The 20,938-nt window shown below is 42.7% G+C and overlaps 1 protein-coding gene across 1 annotated transcript in view; it reads right to left on the bottom strand.

Moving 5' to 3' along the window:
• Positions 1–20,938, bottom strand: part of LOC123757283 (uncharacterized) — a 255,142-nt gene that overhangs the window by 115,225 nt on the left and 118,979 nt on the right. Inside the window, 1 exon segment of the mRNA XM_069323847.1 lies at positions 4,526–4,663. Coding sequence (XP_069179948.1) covers positions 4,526–4,663 — 138 coding nt within the window.

The raw sequence follows: 20,938 nt of genomic DNA, 5'->3' as shown, positions 1-20,938 counted from the left end.
AGCACGCAGCGCCTAAAACCATGGCTGGGCCGGTCATCATGGGGCTATGAGAAGCAACCTTCCCTGATAAGATTCAAGCCAAATCAGAACCTGAAACAACAGCTGGACCGGGGTCTAAAGGAACAGGAACCCCCCACCTCGACCAGTCCTGCCGTCAAGCGTCTACCGCAAAGGCCTCACAGTCGGGGATACACCGAGACTATGTCGACGAGAAGAGGTCCACCTCTGGGCATCCGCACGTCCGACAAAGCCAAGGAAGGAGGCAGTGTCAACCATCCACTCCATGGAAAGGAGAATGAAGAGCGACAAGACGTTTGCCAGGACATTGCACACTCTCCGAATAGGAACAGCGCGGAGAGTTAAACCCCAAAAACTCAACAGAAAAGCTACCCTAAGCAACCAGCCCCAATGAGCCATGGACTGCAGAGGCCCCCCACAAATGAGATAATGAACCACAGATGATGTCAGAGGTGGGAGATGGTGTCAGAGAAGTCTGGTGGTGTCAGTGGTGGGGGATGGTGTCAGTGCTGGGGGATGGTGTCAGTGGTGGGGGATGGTGTCAGTGCTGGGGGATGGTGTCAGTGCTGGGGGATGGTGTCAGTGCTGGGGGATGGTGTCAGTGCTGGGGGATGGTGTCAGTGCTGGGGGATGGTGTCAGTGCTGGGGGATGGTGTCAGTGCTGGGGGATGGTGTCAGTGCTGGGGGATGGTGTCAGTGCTGGGGGATGGTGTCAGTGCTGGGGGATGGTGTCAGTGCTGGGGGATGGTGTCAGTGCTGGGGGATGGTGTCAGTGCTGGGGGATGGTGTCAGTGCTGGGGGATGGTGTCAGTGCTGGGGGATGGTGTCAAGAGAAGTCTGGTGGTGTCAGTGCTGGGGGATGGTGTCAAGAGAAGTCTGGTGGTGTCAGTGCTGGGGGATGGTGTCAAGAGAAGTCTGGTGGTGTCAGTGCTGGGGGATGGTGTCAAGAGAAGTCTGGTGGTGTCAGTGGTGGGGGATGGTGTCAGTGGTGGGGGGAAGGTGTCAAGAGGAGTCTGGTGGTGTCAAAGCATGTAGAATTATGGCTGGTAACAGTGCTGTAGCTAACCATAGTTGGGAGAAGGATCACAATAATAATTTTATGAAATGTGAAATAATAAATGAAAGTAATAATTTTAAAACTAGAAGGGTAGCGGAAGGGGTTCTAATAAATACTCTGAATACTTTTGTTAACAAAAGCTTTACTTCAGAGGATAGCTTTACTAGGAAAATGATTCTGAGTGAATTAAAATTAGATCTCAATAAATGGATAAATGAAAGTAGCCCCATTAGCTGCATTCCTTGGGGGTATGGAGAGTGCTATGAGGGATAGCATCCAGATGAACTGCTCTATTAATAACAACTCCAGTTCCCAGAGTAGCAGGATTACAGAAAGGGCACATAACTATATTTCTGTAGAAGGCATTATCACAAGTACATTGCCAGTTGGGAACAGAGGTGACATGGTCAGGCAGTCAAGAACAATAGGAGGATTGGCCCAGGATAGCAGTCTCATTAGACATTAAGATGTAAGTCTCATATTAATCACACACAAAGACCATGATAAACCACTAAGGGAGAGTGCAAAAGACTTCGTGCAATTCCTTACATAAATTTCACAAATACAGTGGAACCTCGAGTAACGAGTGGCTCTATTAACGAGTTTTTCCAGTAACGAGCAAGCCACTCGCAGCAAATTTGTCTCTATTGACGAGCTCGCCTCTATTAACGAGTGAAACCACATGGCGCTTCCTAGCATCTCGCGGGTTCTCGCAAATTCTCGGACGCCTCCGACGCCAGTGTTGTTGTTGTATCTCACACGACAAGCATCCCTCTGGATTTATTTGCGCTTTTCTCTGTTTTTTTTGTGGTTTTGTGACTGCAATGTGTAACGCACGATGTCACCAAAGAAGCTGGCTGCTAAAGACAGTGTTGGCAAGGGAAAGAAAGCGACAATTACTGTGGAAGTGAAGGACAATCGGCGTACTCTCGTCCTCTGCGCCAATGCAAGTGGCGATTGCAAGGTCAAGCCGCTGCTAGTCTACCACTCAGATCAGATATTATGTACCTCGCCCTGCCCTGGTGACACTCTATTACTCTCTCATTTATCCTTATCTCAGCTATGGTATTTGTGCTTGGGGTTCTATTACCTGAAATCATTTACATCCTCTAATTACTCAACACAAAGCTGCTATTAGAACAATATCTAACTCTGGCCCCAGACATCACTCGGTACCTTCCTCAAATCTCTGAATATGTTAGATATTAAGTCACTGCACATCCTTTCATGTGTATTTTATATATATAAAATGCTGAACTTGTAATGTCAATTACAATCCTGAACTGTAATATCACCTATAATCCCTTAAAAGCTTCCTAGAAGGTTGTAACAGATCCCATGAGCACCACACCAGAAGCAAATACCTATTTGGTATTCCAAGAGTATGACTTAAACTAGAAATGCTTTACAAATCAAGGGACCCAGAATATGGAATGACCTTTCCAATCATGTTAAAGACTGTACCTCTCCCAACCAGTTTAAGATAAAAACTAAGTCCTATTTAATTAACTCCATGTAACTTACCTCACCCCTAAAATGTCAACCCATGTCTACTATTTTAATCAATTCTGTTTGTTGACCAAATTGTATATTTGCTATTTTTTCTGCCATATTCCTCCTCCCCCTCTTTTTCTCAACACAATATATACTTTAATCTCAATTAGTACAGTGGAACCTCGATTAACGAGTGGCTCTATTAACGAGGTTTTCCAGTAACGAGCAAGCCACTCGCAGCAAATTTGTCTCTATTGACGAGCTCACCTCTATTAACGAGCAAAACCACATGGTGCTTCCTAAGCATCTCGCGGATTCTCGCAAATTCTCGGACGCCTCCGACGCCAGTGTTGTTGTTGTATCTCACACGACAAGCATCCCTCTGGATTTATTTGAGCTTTTCTTTGGGTTTTTAGTGGTTTTGCGACTACAATTTGTAACACATGATATCTCCAAACAAACTGCTTGCTAAAGATAGTGTTGTCAAGAGGAAGAAAGACACAATTACTGTGGATTTAAAGAAGGAAATTATAGCAAAGCATGAGTGTGGTGTCTGTGTGACTGATCTCACAAGGGAGTATGGCAGGTCCTCATCAACAATTTACACCATTAGTAAGGGAATGAGGAGGTAAGGGAGGATGCTGCCTCTTCCACTGAGATCAAGGAAGTGTTTGGAATGTTTGAAAAGGTGAACACATTCTTGGAAAAGCTGCCCTGATAAAGCAGTGACAACCCGGTGTGTGAAAATGTTTAATTAATTTATCACTTTGTGATAACACTTTATGAAAGTGTTATCACTTTTGCAGGTATATGTCGCTTGAACGTGACACACTTTTTTCTCTTGAATGCACCCAAACACCGCGCTCAAGCGTCATTTGAGCAAATATTTCTATAAAATCCAATTCTTATCCGATCGACTTGGGGATTGTATACATGTTTGCCATGAAATTTCTGTTTTCTTTAATAACCACATTGCCTATTTGAGAAAACGGCATTGTATTGTATCTTCGTGGTAAGACTATTATATTGTTGACAACGAGTGTAATCGACGTAGTTTTTTATTTGGTGCTGGTCTAACGCATCCTTGTGTGACATTTGAAATGAAATTTGAGTGAAATTCCCAGGAAGAGAGAGTCCGCCTGACTCAGAGGTGGATTCTCCTTCCACACCATAACCCCTCTCCTCCTTCCCACCTCTCCATCGTCTCCCTCAAGCCAGCAACTACTCTTCATAAGGTAAAGTAAATATTAAAACACTACAACAAAACATTTATATTTACATGAGCAGTATTATATTTACATAAAAAAAAGTCATACAAGTATGGATGTTTTTGGGAGTGGAACGGATTAAATTTATTTCCTTTATTTTAAATGGGGAAATTTGTTTCTTAAGACGAGTTTTCCAGGTAACGAGCTCGGTGCCAGAACGGATTAAACTCGTTAATAGAGGTTCCACTGTATTAAGTTTTTGTCTTAGTGTTTTTAGTGATCATTTGGTACTGTGAGTTTCACATTAACATTGAACGTTTCTCTTGTTCTGTGTGAATTGTTTGCAGAATTGTTTGGCGATTTTGAGGATTTAGTGCTTGTTAATCCTCCAGTTGTCTGTAAAGTTTCACTGACTTTCTGGATGCTTTCCCAGTGAGGTGGCAAATTGTCACTTGCTCTCAGCACCGCTGTGAGGGGGCAAAGTTTTGGCTCTGGTCCCTAGAGGCCAAACATAATTGCTGCATCTGTTGTGACCCATGTGCATGAAGCCATCTCAGCAACACACCTTCAGGGAGTCACTGGAGACTCTCCCAGAAAGAAACCGTCCTATAATCCCTTTGTTTTGAGGTAGTGCTTTTGTAATGACTGAGGCAAGATGGTCTAATGTCTACCATCTACCAATAAAATTTTGTCTTTAAATCCTGATATTTTTAAACAAATAATTAATGAGATGAAACTTTAAACTAACCTGTACATTCAGTCTGGGAGGTCTAACTCCAATAGTATAGACAAGTGCAAAGATTCTCTCTGTTATAGAAATCAGTTCAACAAACAGCTTCTTTCCAGGAGTTGACACGAATGCATTTTCTGAATGTGTCTTTAGTGCCTGAAACATAAAGGTACAATACATTGATTTTTAACTCATATCAGCTTAATTACTCATAAATAACATGGAGTATACAATAATTAAAAATAGTTTAGAAAGCTTGATACTGTATTACATCTCATCTAGACCAATCAAAAAACCAGCATTGAATGTAATGAAACACCCTTTTCTGGGTGAGACACCAGTGGCAAGGGACAAGAGTGTAGAAGGAAGATGAGGAACAAAGAAGGCAAGAAGCAAATGGGAACGAAAGGGACATGACCAACAACACACATAGCTGCAGGTCAAGTCCACCAAGTCACGCCAACAACACACAGTTGCGGTCATGTCCCAACACAAGACTAAACTGAAAAAGGTGCAAGGGTTTGCCACCAGACCAGTACCCAAACCGAGGGGTACGAACTACAAGGAGACGACGGGAATTAAACCTCACGTAACTGGGAGACAGAAGAACTAGATGGGACATGACCACCACAATCAAGATTCTCAGAAGAATTGATAGGGAAGATAAAGACAGAATACAGAACCTAAGGGGAACTCGCACCAGGGGACACAGGTAGAAATGAGCGCCCAAATGAGCCATATAGAAGTTAGAGAGAAGTATTTCAGTGTCAGAGTAGCAGTCAATTGGAATGCACGAAGGGATGTGGTGGAGGCTGACTCCACACACAGCGTCAAGCGTAGATACGATAGAGCCCAGGAGGCGCAGGAACCTCCACAGTAGGCGAGTGACAGGTGAGAGGCGGGATCAAGAAGCCAGAGCCCAACCCCCGCAAAGACAACTAGGTAAGTATAACGAGGTGAGTACCGAGGCCATGAAGATGTCAAGCGAGTGACAGGTGAGAGCCAGGACTAAAGAGCCAAAGCTCAACCACAGCAAGCACAACTAGGTGAGGACAACTTGATGAGTACAGAGAAACCAATGTACGAAAGGGTTAAGCCAGGCACTGCAAGACTGGCAAGGAATGAGTGGCCCTCTGTGTAACAAGGAACACAGACGAACAAAGAAGACCCCAGGAAGAAGCACGAAAGGACCAAACAAAATGCCACAAACCCCCAACATGCATCCACAGTATAAAAACTGCAGCAAAATGTCACTACAGAACATCCTGGCACAGGAACATGTACCCCAGAACATGCACCCCCACCAGTGTACCTCGTAACATGGTGGAGGTTAGGCCCCTTGCTGGACTCAAGCATGGGTTGGACATGCATACGAGTGGGACTAGATGGGTATAAATAGGAGCTGCCTTGAATGGGCCAATAGGCCTTCTGTGGTCACCTGTGTTCTGATGTTCTTATTACACATAAGGGGCAAGATATTTGGATATGAATATAATGCTCATACATTCGTAACCAAAAACCATGCACCAGCGCCTGGCCGTAAGAGATGCCAGAGCGCATCTTCTTACGGCCTGAAGAACTGAGGCACAAACGTACGACGACACAACATAGCCGAGAAGAATCTGGGAGCACCGCCAGTGGAAGAAGGCAAGAGCCGCACATGCAGAAGAAGAAGAGGTTAGAGGAGAAGAAGAGGTTAGAGGAGAAGAAGAGGGTAGAGGAGAAGAAGAAGGTAGAGGCAAAGGAGGAGCCCCACAGAGATGCAGAACTAGGAAACAGGATTGGTTCAATAGAAATTGCGAGAGGGCTAGAGACCAAAAGACACAAAAATGGAATCAATACAGGAAGAGGCCGAACCCCCAAACATACCAGCGATACAAAGATGCGAGAAACAACTACACGGCAGTGAGGAGAGACGCAGAAAGAAATTTTGAAAAAGGGATTGCAGACAAATGTAAAACAGAACCAGGTCTATTCTATAAATTCATAAATAACAAATTGCAGGTAAAGGATAATATTCAGAGGTTGAAAATGGGAAATAGATTCATGGAAGATGAAAAGGAAATGTGTGAAACACTAAACGAAAAGTTCCAAAGTGTGTTTGTACAAAATGAAATCTTTAGGGAACCAGATACAATAAGAATTCCAGAGAACAACATAGAGCACATAGAGGTGACTAGAGACGAAGTGGAAAAAATGCTCAAGGAGCTCGGTAAGAACAAAGCAGCTGGCCCAGATGGCGTTTCACCATGGGTTCTGAGAGAATGTGCATCTGAGCTCAGCATTCCACTTCACCTGATCTTTCAGGCATCCCTGTGTACAGGAATCGTAGCAGACGTGTGGAAACAGGCTAACATAGTTCCAATCTACAAAAGTGGCAGCAGGGAAGACCCCCCCTCAATTATAGACCTGTATCATTGACAAGTGTAATAGTGAAAGTATTGGAAAAACTAATCAAAACTAAATGGGTAGAACACCTAGAGAGAAATGATATAATATCAGACAGACAGTATGGTTTTCGATCTGGAAGACCCCTGTGTATCGAATTTACTCAGTTTCTATGATCGAGCCACAGAGATATTACAGGAAAGAGATGGTTGGGTTGACTGCATCTATCTGGACCTAAAAAAGGCTTTCGACAGAGTTCCACATAAGAGATTGTTCTGGAAACTGGAAAATATTGGAGGGGTGACAGGTAAGCTTCTATCATGGATGAAAAATTTTCTGACTGACAGAAAAATGAGGGCAGTAATCAGAGGCAATGTATCGGAATGGAGAAATGTCACAAGTGGAGTACCACAGGGTTCAGTTCTTGCACCAGTGATGTTTATTGTGTACATAAATGATCTGCCAGTTGGTATACAGAATTATATGAACATGTTTGCTGATGATGCTAAAATAATAGGAAGGATAAGAAATTTAGATGATTGTCATGCCCTTCAAGAAGACCTGGACAAAATAAGTAGATGGAGCACCACTTGGCAAATGGAATTTAATGTTAATAAATGTCATGTTATGGAATGTGGAATAGGAGAACATAGACCCCACACAACCTATATATTATGTGAGAAATCTTTAAAGAATTCTGATAAAGAAAGAAATCTAGGGGTGGTTCTAGATAGAAAACTATCACCTGAGGACCACATAAAGAATATTATGCAAGGAGCCTATGCTATGCTTTCTAACTTCAGAATTGCATTTAAATACATGGATGGCGATATACTAAAGAAATTGTTCATGACTTTTGTTAGGCCAAAGCTAGAATATGCAGCTGTTGTGTGGTGCCCATATCTTAAGAAGCACATCAACAAACTGGAAAAGGTGCAAAGACATGCTACTAAGTGGCTCCCAGAACTGAAGGGTAAGAGCTACGAGGAGAGGTTAGAAGCATTAAACATGCCAAAACTAGAAGACAGAAGAAAAAGAGGTGATATGATCACTACATACAAAATAGTAACAGGAATTGATAAAATCGACAGGGAAGATTTCCTGAGACCTGGCACTTCAAGAACAAGAGGTCATAGATTTAAACTAGCTAAACACAGATGCCGAAGAAATATAAGAAAATTCACCTTCGCAAATAGAGTGGTAGACGGTTGGAACAAGTTAAGTGAGAAGGTGGTGGAGGCCAAGACCGTCAGTAGTTTCAAAGCGTTATATGACAAAGAGTGCTGGGAAGACGGGACACCACGAGCGTAGCTCTCATCCTGTAACTACACTTAGGTAATTACACCCAAACGCAGGGAAAACCCGGCGTCCTTCCCATAGAGGCAATCCAGAACTCCCCCCCCCCCAATAGCTCTAGTGCACAGACTGGAGAACTGAGAGGAGTGAGAGGCGAAGCACCCAAGAGAAAAGGATGCAAAATACCAGCACCTGTGTACACTGCCCAGATCAAAACAAACTCCCACTGTGCATGCGCAGGACACGAGGCCGAATAAAGAAAACGAGCAGTGCCGAGACAGAGCACGAAAGAAGAAACAATTACAAAAGAACGAGACAGGACCAAAAACCGAAAAGAAGCACAGAAGAAGACCAACAAGCCCTAGAAAGGACTGGAGGAAGCCACACTGGACAACGACAGACGTTCCAATATTATGGGAAGAAGCGAAAACCTTCCCGTCCCATATGGCGAACGCTCGTTTGAGTAACGTCAACACCACATGGTGGGGTCGCACTGCTTCTTGCACATTCTCGGACGCCTCCGACGATGCATATAAATTATGTTGTTCTTGTTTAAAGATGCTAATGATGCTGGGATATAAAGGGGTGACTGCTGAGATGTTGCAAAGTACAGTATTGACATTTTTGTAGAAAAAAAAAGAAATGAAATTTCTGAAATACAACAAATGTCAAAAAGGTTCGTTCGGTGGTCGGCAGGTAGGCTGCTCCATGTTTGTTATATAAAAAAAAAACGTAAATAATAAAAAAAATGAAGAATTTTGAAAACCAGAACAAATGTCAAAAAGGTTCGTTCAGTGGTCTACAGGTAGGCTGCTCCATGTTTCTTAAATAAAAAAAAACGAAAAATAAAAAAATAATTGAAACAATTTAAAAAATGGACAAATGCCATAAAGGTTTGTTCAGTGTTTGTCGGGTAGGCTGCTCCATTATTGAGATGTAAGTGACAAATACAAAACAAATGGAACACATTTGAAACAGAGAAAGATTGTCATAATGGAGCAGCCTACCCGACAAACACAGAACGAACCTTTTGCTATAACAAATATGAAAGACTAGGGCTGTTGGCTGGGTTAGTACTGCGTTAGCAACCATTTGTGGCACACGTGCCTCTGGCTCCCAAACACCTGTCCGACACGGTGTTGAAAGATTGCGCTCTGTCGGTGAAATTCAGACCATATTGTTTGAAGAACATAAGTGTCATAATATTGGTGAAGCTAGGCGCAATTAGGACTTAACACAACGGTCGGATGCAAGTGATACAGCACCTATGAGCATGATACAGCGAACATATCCAGTTGTAGCTCTGAGCCCCAACGTTGCCATCTCAAATGTATATAGATGATACATAGATGAATCGTTTTCTGCATTCAGTGATGATGCATCTGATACAAGTAGCATAGATGAACAGTGTTGGCAGCTTCCATGGTGGTGTTTTCCATGGTGGTGTTTTCCATGGATATTATCAAGAATACCTGAATCTCTTCCTGACTGATGGACACTCTTTGAGGCTAGCTGAATCTCTTCCTGTGTGGGATCTTACAAAGCAATCTTTTCAAGACTACCTTACAATTTGAGCTTTTCCTATAATCGTCTCAATACTACCTTATGCTTTACAAGCTTGGCTACATACCACCCACAAGTACTAAAGCCAAGGGTGCACGCGAGTGGGTTTTTTGCACGCACACAGAACGATGAAACAGGAAGCGAAAATCTATCTGTAGCTGGTGCAATGAGAGCAAAGTCGTGCTGTGTACCATGGACTACTTCGTTGATTATTATGAACCTCCAAAGTACTGAGTGTTTAATACAGTGTGTTACTGTGTAAATAGTATGTGAAACTGTATATATTGTAATTTTAGTGAATTTTTACCACGTAATATTGTGACAATAAACATTTATTGTGAACACATTACCGACACATGTATCACAGTTCCATGGAACATTATGAACATTCTACTGTATACATATTGTAAAGGTCACAAATATGCATCATATACGATAAAAGAAACAAATAAAACCGCATTGGGAATACATAGAACAAATATTTGAAAATATATTTGTGGCAACGCGCAGTGCTTGAATGGCCTGCGCGACAGTGTCTGGGAGCTTCACACACGGGCGACCCGCCCCTGATGACGTCACAGAGCACCTTGTCCATGTCCTCACAGCCAAAGTAAGTGGAATTTGGTAATTATTTTTACATAGACATGTTCAGAGAAAGGAATTTATCATTTTACAAAGAAAAATGATTTTTGGGGAAAACTTAGTCATGCACACTGGGGGAATTTCACAATAAACACAGTGCATCACAGTGGTTAAATGGGGACATTCGTTTTGAATGACGTCCGTTTCACATAACGAACACGGCGCCGGAATGAATTAAATTCGTTATTCGAGATACCACTGTATTTGGAAATGTACGCAAAAAATTATTTGTGGCAGCTTGTGCATATTGAAGCTGGCTTGCGACTGGCTCCGGGAGTCTACGCCACAGGCAACCACCAAATCGTGATGTCACATGCCATTTTCCGAAACCCACTGCGGCCAAAGTACAATTTTGATTTTTTTTTTTTTACATATTTGTGATCAGGGAAGGGTATTTAATTAACACTTTCGTACGGCGACTACTCGGCATTGAGTCGTCCGTTTAACCCTTGTGTTGCTCAGGGCTAATTAGCATTTGTCACCCACAGGCGCATAAAAAAAAAAAAAAACTGTTAAGTCGTGTTCCCTGACCACAAGAAAAATAAAAAAAAATCAATTGTACTTACTGACGACGTATTTGAGCCGACGATATGAGCGATGACATCACACCCTGAATGATCGCTCATGCACGGTGCGTCCTAGAGGCATCGTGTGCGGTCTTCAAGCAGCCACAGTTGCCACGAATTTATTTTCGCGTCATTATTTACAGTGTCTAGGCGTATTTTATCACTAATATTAGTCACTAATTGTGTTGCATATAATGTTACATCATGGTCATTGTCAATAAATGTTGCATACATCCAGTATACACATGCGTGCACAAATGTTTTCATTACACCAATATATTATGTAATCACAATATTCATTATTATATTTACACACATGCATGCACTATGTAGAGGTTTTTGCACTATTATTGCACATTTAGAAATCTTGGAGAGAGTGGTACTTGTTGAAGTAATCAACAGCACACAATGGAACTGTACACGCTTTACACCATGTTTGCATCAAGGGGGTTTATTAATATATATAAGAGATTTACATTCTTGTAAAGCCACTAGCACGCGTAGCATTTCGGGCAGGTCCTTAATCCTAATTTCCCTGGAATACGACCCCGTCGAATTGTTTAACAACCAGGTAACCATTCACTGCTGGGTGAACAGAGGCTACAGTCAAGGATTGGCGCCCGGTCAACCCTCCCCGGCCAGGACTGACCACTTTATGTTTCTGATCTCTCCTTTTTGTTGTTTTACAAACTAGGCATTGTTTTACAAACTAGGCATGCTTCCCAACTTGTGGCAAATGTTTTAGTCTGTGTGCTTGAAAGGCCTCCATGTATGTGAGCCTGGGTGTAGCAGCATGCTGCAACACTGGGTTCATGATGGGTCTTTGTATGCCAGGGACATCTTTGCCAAACTTCGCTAATAACTTTGTCGCTAGTGTAAAAGCAAACGCACAGAAACTAGGTTTACATCCAGTTTTCACCAGATACATATTATAGCAGTTTAGCATGCTCATGTCAACAAGATGGCAAACACTTTTTTCGTCCATTTCAATGTTTTCCGCACACACTCGATAGTGCCCGCCATCATGTCAGATTTATCAATCAACGCATGTTGATATTGTAGTCAAGATCACAATCTTGCTTATATACTGGTTCTTTCTTCACCTTGCTACTGTTCACCATTGTACCATCATGAACGGTTGTCAGCAGGTTCACTTCTCTCTTGTCTTTCCACCGAACCGAGAGTATTTGATCACATTTTCGTAGCTGGCACTCACCAACTGCAAGTCTACCGTCAAACACTGGCATTTCCCTTCTTCGTGGCTTTACTGTGCCAACTAATTCTATTTTCAATCAAGAACCTAGCTAGCAATGGACTTGTATTAGTAGTTATCTGTGTATAAGATGTGGCCCTTGTTCATCCATGGTGCCATCAGTGACTTCACCACACTACCCGAAAAATCATGTTCATCATTACTGGGAATGTCTACATCACTAGCTGAATACAGAATCATGTGTAACATGTATCCTGTTTCACAGTCACAAAGAACAAAGAATTTCAATCCAAATCTGTTTCGTTTGGAGGGAATATACTGCTTGAATGAAACACGTCCTTTGAAAAGCACAAGGGATTCGTCAATCACCAGCTTCTGTGCTTATGTAAAAATCTCTAAACTTTCCAATCACTTCATTCATATAATGCCTCACTCGCCAAAGTCTATCATCCTCTGTCTGGTTCTCATTACTTGCAAACTGCAGACACCTGAGTAGTATCTGAAACCTGTCTCGGGACATATTTCCTACAGAAAGGTTTTGGAATAGTCAGATCTTTGCTCCAATAATCTGTGATAGCATTTCTGACACAGTGCTTCATCAGCATACATATTGCTAAAAATACATATATTTTACCTACAGTGGTGGTTTTCCAACGCTGCAATTGGGAAAATTCTGTTATCTCTTTTCCAATGAGATGAGCCGCATGAAGGTTCGTTTGGTGTACAATATATTCCATGAGCGGCTCATCATAGAATGCTGTAAAATGATCCAATTCACACATGTCCTCTCCATTATCAGGGAAAAGCTCTGTAATCCCAACGTCTTTATTGTCAAAGGCAGGAATTTGAGGAATAAGACCAGCACCATCACTCCACACTAGTACACCTGGTGTCCTGCGAGACACAACAGGGGTACGACGGCAAGGAAGCGATGCACACCGTGGACCAGGAGCTGTAGCCCATCTACACACAGTACGGCCGCTATGTGCACATGAGGTGGAAGCACGTGAACATGAGGCTCTTGGTGCCTCGTGTTGTTCCATGCGGTGGCGCTTGGCTGGCCGAGATGCTGCTGACGAGACATTCTTGCCCAGTAACACCACTGGTACTGGCACCAGGCTCGGTAACACTATGCTCTGATTCCACTTCACTAAAACCAGAAAAAGAGTCACCTTCCTCTGACTCGTCACCTAAAATATCCTCAGATTCTAAATAAGCACAGGAACTGTGTGGTCGTGGGTGAATTGTAGTAGACACTGGGCGAGGTGGCATGGGTGAGCGTATAGGCCTCGCCATGGGAGGCGGCTGTATCTCATTTTCACTGTCGGTGCTACTATCATCGGTCAATTGTGTGTAGTCCTTGCCTTACCTTGACCTTACCTTGAGGTGCTTCCGGGGCTTAGCGTCCCCGCGACCTGGCCGTTGACCAGGCCTACTGGTTGCTGGACTGATCAACCAGGCTCTTGGACGTGGCTGCTCTCAGCCTGACGTACGAGTCACAGCCTGGTTGATCAGGTATCCTTTGAAGGTGTTTATCCAGTTCTCTCTTGAACACTGTGAGGGGTCGGCCAGTTATGCCCCGTATGTGTAGTGGAAGCGTGTTGAACAGTTTCGGGCCTCTGATGTCAATAGAGTTCTCTCTCAGAGTACCTGTTGCACCTCTGCTTTTCAACGGGGGTATTCTGCACATCCTGCCATGCCTCCTGGTCTTATGTGATGTTATTTCTGTGTGCAGGTTTGGGACCAGCCCCTCTATTATTTTCCACGTGCAAATTATTATGTATCTCCCGCCTGCACTCAAGGGAATACAGATTTAGGCTCTTTAGTCGGTCCCAGTAGTTTAGATGTTTTACCGAGTGGATTCTAGCAGTAAAGGATCTCTGCACGCTCTCCAGGTCAACAATTTCTCCAGCTTTGAAAGGGGCTGTCATTGTGCAGCAGTACTCCACTCTAGAGAGCACTAGCATTTTGAAAAGTATCATCATCCGTACAGCATCTCTAGTGTGAAAAGTTTTTGTTATCGAACCTGTCATTTTTCTTGCAGTTGTGACGGCTACTTTATTGTGTTCTTTAAAGGTATGGTCTTCCGACATGAGTACACCCAGATCCTTTACATTGCCTTTTCGTTCTGTTATGATTTGCCTGAGCTTTGTATGTGGTTTCTGTTTTTATATTTTCATTTTTTCCATAGCGCATGAGCTGGATCTTATCTTCGTTAAACACCATATTATTTTCTGTAGCCCATAGCCACCTGATCTACATCTGATTGGAGGTTTGCCGTGTCCTCTATGTTGCCTACTCTCATGAAAATCCTAGTGTCATTTGCAAAGGATGATACAGTGCTATAGATTGTGTCCTTGTCTATGTCCGATATGAGAATGAGAAAAAGTATGTGAAGTGCTCAGTACCCCTGGGGGACTGAGCACTTCACGGTTGATGGGCTGTATTTTATTTTGTTGACTATTACACATTGGGTTCTGTTAGTCAGGAAAGTGTAGATCCATCTGCCTATTTTTCAGGTAATTCCTTTCGAACGCATTTTATGTGCAATAACACCATGGTCACATTTGTCAAAGGCTTTTGCAAAATCTGTGTAAATTGCATCAGCATTTTGTTTGTCTTCCATGGCATCTAATGCCATGTCATAGTGGTCCAGCAACTGTGACAGGCAAGAGCGCCCTGTTCTGAAACTATGTTGTCCGGGATTATGGAGATGCTGTGATTTCATGTATTTTGTGATCTTACTTCTTAGCACTCTCTCAAAGATTTTTATGATGTATGACGTTAATGCTATCGGTCTCTAATTTTTTGCCTCTGCCTTTTTTCCTCCTTTATGGAGTGGTGCTATCTCTGCTGTTTTTAGTAATTACCTAAGTGTAGTTACAGGATAAGAGCTACGCTTGTGGTGTCCTGTCTTCCCAACACTCTTTGTCATATAATGCTTTGAAACTACTGACGGTTTTGGCCTCCACCACCTTCTCACCTAACTTGTTCCAACCGTCTACCACTCTGTTTGCGAAAGTGAATTTTCTTATATTTCTTCGGCATCTGTGTTTAGCTAGTTTAAATCTATGACCTTTTGTTCTTAAAAGTTCCAGGTCTCTGAATATCTTCCCTATCGATTTTATCAATTCCTGTTACTATTTTGTATGTAGTGATCATGTCACCTCTTTTTCTTCTGTCTTCTAGTTTTGGCATATTTAATGCCTCTAACCTCTCCTCGTAGCTCTTGCCCTTCAGTTCTAGGAGCCACTTAGTAGCATGTCTTTGCACCTTTTCCAGTGCAAAGTTGTGTGAGGTCTATGTTCTCCTATTCCACATTCCATAACATGGCATTTATTAACATTAAATTCCATTTGCCAAATAGTGCTCCATATACTTATTTTGTCCAGGTCATCTTGAAGGGCATGACAATCATCTAAGTTCCTTATTCTTCCTATTATCTTAGCATCATCAACAAACATGTTCATATAATTCTGTATACCAACTGGTAGATCATTTATGTAGACAATAAACATCACTGGTGCAAGAACTGAACCCTGTGGTATTCCACTTGTGACATTTCTCCAGTTCGATACATTGCCTCTGATCACTGCCCTCATTTTTCTGTCAGTCAGAAAATTTTTCATCCATGTTAGAAGCTTACCTGGCACCCCTCCAATATTTTCCAGTTTCCAGAACAACCTCTTATGTGGAACTCTGTCGAAAGCCTTTTTTAGGTCCAGATAGATGCAGTCAACCCAGCCATCTCTTTCCTGAGTTCAATTGTTTCTATTTCTCTACCTACCTAGTATGTCAGGGATAATGCCAGTATCTAGACTTTGTCTCCAAAGAATGTGAAGGGCCTGTGATTGTGGTTTTTTACAGTTCTTGATGAATATGGAGTTCCAAGAATCTAGGCCTGGTGCAGAGTGCATAGGCATACTGTTTATGGCTTCTTCAAAATCCAGAGGGGATAGGGTGACGTCTGATATATGATTTGATGTTGGTATCATATCCATGAAAAATTCATTTGTGTTATCAATCTTTAGTGTGTTTAGTTGCTCGCTGAAAACAGTCATACTGATTCCTCAGTAACTCGCTCATTTCTTTGTTGTCATCGGTGAAAATTCCATCTACCTTTTGCAGGAGCCCAATACTAGATGTGATTTTTTATCTTGATTTTGCATAGGAGAAAAAATATTTTGGATTTCTCTCTATTTCACTGATGGCCTTTTCCTCTCTTTGCCTCCCCTAGGTTTTGTATGATTCTTGTAGCTTGAGTTCAATTGTTTCTATTTCTCTACCTAACCTTCTTTGCCGTTCTTGAGATAGGGTGCAATTCTCAACTTGTTCTGCGATTCATTTTCTTCGCCTATAGAGGGAACGACATTCCCGTTCCAATCTGCATCTCTTCCTCTTTTTTCTTAGGGGGTATGCGGTTTGAACATACTTCTAGTGCTATTGAGCTTATTTTTTCCAGGCACTGGTTCAGGTTTGCATTTTCTAGCTGTTCTTCCCAGTTTATTTCTGTTTAGTCCTGGTTTATTTGCACCCAGTTTATCTGTTTATTATTGAAGTTGAATTTGCTGAAATCTCCTCCACCGGGAATCGGGACAGGTTTTGAAGGTCCCGATGCTTGTCAGAACTTCAATTGTGATCTGAGTAACGGGTATTTGAAATCATTATGTTTCTGATCAATTAATCATTATTGGTGAAAATGAGGTCCAGCGTGTTCTCCTTCCTAGTTGGTTGTACTATTTGCTGGTTTAAGGCAAACCTGTCGCACATCCATAGAACTGTAGGTCATTTGCATGTGCCTGTTCATTTAGTATTAAAAAATACATCCTGGTATTCTTTCTGATATTACTATATTAGCCAGGTGCTTCCATTTCAGGTGCTGTAGGTTGAAATCCCCAAGCAGGATGATGTTCGGGGCTGGATTTGTGAGGTTTTCCAAGCAGTGTTCTATTTTCATTAGTTGGTCTTTAAACTGTTGAGGGTTTGCATCCAGTGACTTATATACAAGGACAATAACTACATTTAGTATCTCTATTTTGATTATCAGCACTTCCACCATATCATTTGAGGTGTTTAGCAGCTGAGTACAGATAAGTGTGTCTTTGATGTAGAGGGTGAACCCACCCTGTAGCCGGTGTTTCCTGTCACATCTGAAAAGATTGTTCTCTGAGATCCATATTTCACCATTATGGTAGTCCTTTGTGAGAGTTTCCGTTTGGGCTGTAAACACTGCATTTGCCTCATGAAGGAGACCATGTATTAAATGAACTTTGTTGGATTTGCGTGTTTTTATACCCTGAATACTGGCAAATATAAATGATGTTATCGTGTTTGTGGAAGTGCTGGATGCTTTACTTGGTGTTAATATCTGAGGCTCTGGTAGGGAGGCCACTGTGTTTGCGTCCTCTCTAGCATTTGACCGAGATGGTGGTAGAGTCTGGTTATTTTTAGCCATTCTTCTCCTCTATCTCTTGCTAAAAAATCATCCCGGTTGATGGAGTTGTGACTGTTTTCATAGTGGCGGTCTGTCGGTTTTATTCGCCTGGTACCTCTTATATGAAAAGCTGGACATTCAGCATTGAAGCACTCTTTCCTGTCTAAAGAGTTTTTGCAAATTTCTGGGTGAAATAATTCACAGCTTTTGGTACATTTACCTGTACTGAGGAGGTTTCTGCACTTTCTAGGGTGATCGTACTTACATGTCCCATTTGTTCTTCCTGATATCCCATGCTTACAGGTACCCCATTTGTAATACCAACAGATTTTGGGTCCTTGTTTTGTTTGTTTCCCGTTGCCAGGGACCGTGCTCTGCTGCGGCGCCCCCGACACTGTGCTCTGCTCTGGCGCCATCGACACCACGCTCTGCTCCGGCGCCATCGACACCACGCTCTGCTCAGGCGTCCCCGATTCCTCACTTTGCTCAGGCGTCCTCGACTCCACACTCTGCTCAGGCGTCCCCGACTCTGCGCTCTGCTCAGGCATCCCCGACTCCGCGCTCTGCTCAGGCGCCGCTGACACCGAGCTCTGCACCGCGTCTGGTTGTACCTTGGTGTCATGGACAGTTTGTTTGAAGAACCTATCCTATCCTATCTGATCCTATCCTAGTCCCTATCCTTGTAAGAGTCATCAAAATCACTTTCCTCACCATCAGAAAATAATTCACTAGTTATTTGCTCTTGGGTGAGTGATTGCGTGGTGTGCTCCCAGGAGGCATTCGGCCGTGTGCTTGACATGGTGGCTGCTGAGTAACTGATGCCTCCCATGCGATGGTAGCGCGAGCTGGATTTTTTTACAAAATGGCGGCTGTTTACTATAGCCCCTGGGCAGCGTATGGGGGACCCCTCTACCCCACGGGCTGTTCAAATCTTGTGCGGTACTCCAAAACATCATATGATGTGGAGCACAAGTTATTGCAAGTTACTCAACACATCATATGATGTGTTGCGCAGTTTAAGGGTCAATAGAGGGAAGTCCGGTAACGACTCAGCATTGAGTCATCCATTAAAAATTGTGCCCAGCATTCACACTTGGCTGTGGGGAGGGACACGATGCAGTTTTGGACCTTATATGCCTTATATATAAAGTTGAAAAGAGTACACACACTTTATTGAGCTTGATTAGCGCTCATGGGGGTAACGCAATGTCACTTTCTTTGTTTCCTGTGGGTGGTACACCGGGCTTTTGGAGTTTATATGCATTTAGTCCTGTAGAGAATTCAATTGCAAACACATTGATACGAAAATGAAAGACCTATGACAAGAATTGAGGTGACAAAAGTGAAAAGAGTGTACACATTTCATTGCTCTTGCACGCTCCCAGATAACTCGTTCTCACCTTCTCTGTTTGCTGCGGGTGGTAAGCCAGGCTTTAGGAGTTTATATGCATTTAGTCCTGTAGAGAATTTTATTGTGAACACATTGATATCAAATTGAAAAACCTAGGATGAGAATTGAAATGACAAAATTGAAAAAGAGTATAAACTTTTCAGTATTACTGCACTTTCTAATGGAAGGCAAGGCGCCCCTAGGGCACCCCTAGGGCGCCCCGCCCCTAGGGGTTGGCGGGGAGCTCTCTTCTGGGTAACCTCGGCCTGCTTTTGTCACGTCGGCGGGTGGAGCGCGCTGCGGTTTTTTACATTATATGCATATACTCCTGTTGAGAATTCTATTGAAAACACATTGATACCAAAATGAAAGACCTAGGACGAGAATTGAGGTGACCAAAGTGAAAAGAGTGAAAACATTTTATCGCTTTTGCGTGCTCCCAGGTAACATGCGCTCACTTTCTCTGTTTGTTGTGGATGGTACGCAGGGCTTTTGGACTTTATATGCCTTTAGTCCTGCAGAGAATTCTATTGCAAACATAATGATATAAAATTGGAAAACCTTGGACGAGAATTGAGGTAACAAAGTTGAAAAGAGTATACACTTTTCAGAATTACTGCGCACTCCCGCGGAATGCCCAAACTCACCTGGGATAGTACAGAGCTCGTGCGCCCAGAGCATCAGAGTATTAACCTTTTCAAAAACAAAATAAAAAATTTTGCCAAAAATTTATTTCCTGCACAGAGGGAAGGGGTGCCCTATTTGGAGCCCGAGCAGCACAGTGGTTAAGTGCCATACTACCAAGCATCATCAGTTGCAGAGATTCTTTGTGCCTACTAGGAACAAGCCAGAACCTGCCCCCCCCCCCCCACCTTAGAGAGGCATTTAAATTCAAATTTTTATTCAGGTAAAAGTACATACATAGAAGATGAGTTACAAACACAATGTTGGATTTATAGATACAGCCAGTACATACAATACCTAAAGCCACTAATACGCTTAGTGTTTTGGGCAAGGTGTATGGGGGGAGGTGGGAACAATTAGACTAAAACTTAAGAAGTAATTGAGATTAAAGTATAAATTGGGTTGAAAAAAGGAATTAAAAAATAAGGGGGGGGGAACATGGCAGAAATCAGCAATTATACAAGTTGGTCAACAAACAGCATTGTTTAAAATAGCAAGACATGGGTTGGCATTTAGGAGGTAAGGAAGGTTACATGGAGTTAATTATGTAGTACAGTGGAACCTCGAGTGACGAGCGGCTCTATCTATGAGCATTTCGAGTAACGAGCGAGCCACTCACCGAAAATTTGTCTCGACTGATGAGCTTTCGCTCTATTAACGAACGAAACCACATGGTGCTCCTTAGCATTCTCACTGGTTCTCACAAATTCTCGGACGCCTCCGACGACAGTGTTGTTGTTGTATCGCACAGGACAAGCATCCATCTGCATTTATTTGTGCTTTCCTTTGTTTTTGTTTTTTTGTGGTTTTGTGACTACAATTTGTAACATGATGTTGCCAAAGAAGCTGCTTACTAAAGACAGTGTTGGCAAGGGAAAGAAAGAGACAATTACCGTGGAAGTGAAGAAGGAAATCATAGCAAAGTACGAGTGTGGTGTTCGTGTGACTGATCTCGCCAGGAAAATGGCAGGTCCTCCTCAACTATATGCACCGTTTTGAAGAGGAAGGAGCAATTTAAGATGCTTGAAGTGGCTAAAGGAGTTACCAAGGTTACCAAGAAATGTCCACAAATCCAAAAAGAGATTGAAAAGTTACTGCTGGTCTGGATGAATGAATGGCAATTACATGGCGATAGTGTCTCTGAAGCTATTGTTTGTGCTAAAGCAAAGAAGCTGTATGTGGACCTTGTCAGGAAGACACCAGGTGCGTTATCTGAAGATGAGGAGATATTTAAGGCAAGCCATGGATGGTCTTA

The sequence above is a fragment of the Procambarus clarkii genome, chromosome 13, assembly GCF_040958095.1.
Source record: "Procambarus clarkii isolate CNS0578487 chromosome 13, FALCON_Pclarkii_2.0, whole genome shotgun sequence".
NCBI lineage: Eukaryota > Metazoa > Arthropoda > Malacostraca > Decapoda > Cambaridae > Procambarus > Procambarus clarkii.
This window is presented reverse-complemented; position numbering and strand designations above follow the sequence as displayed.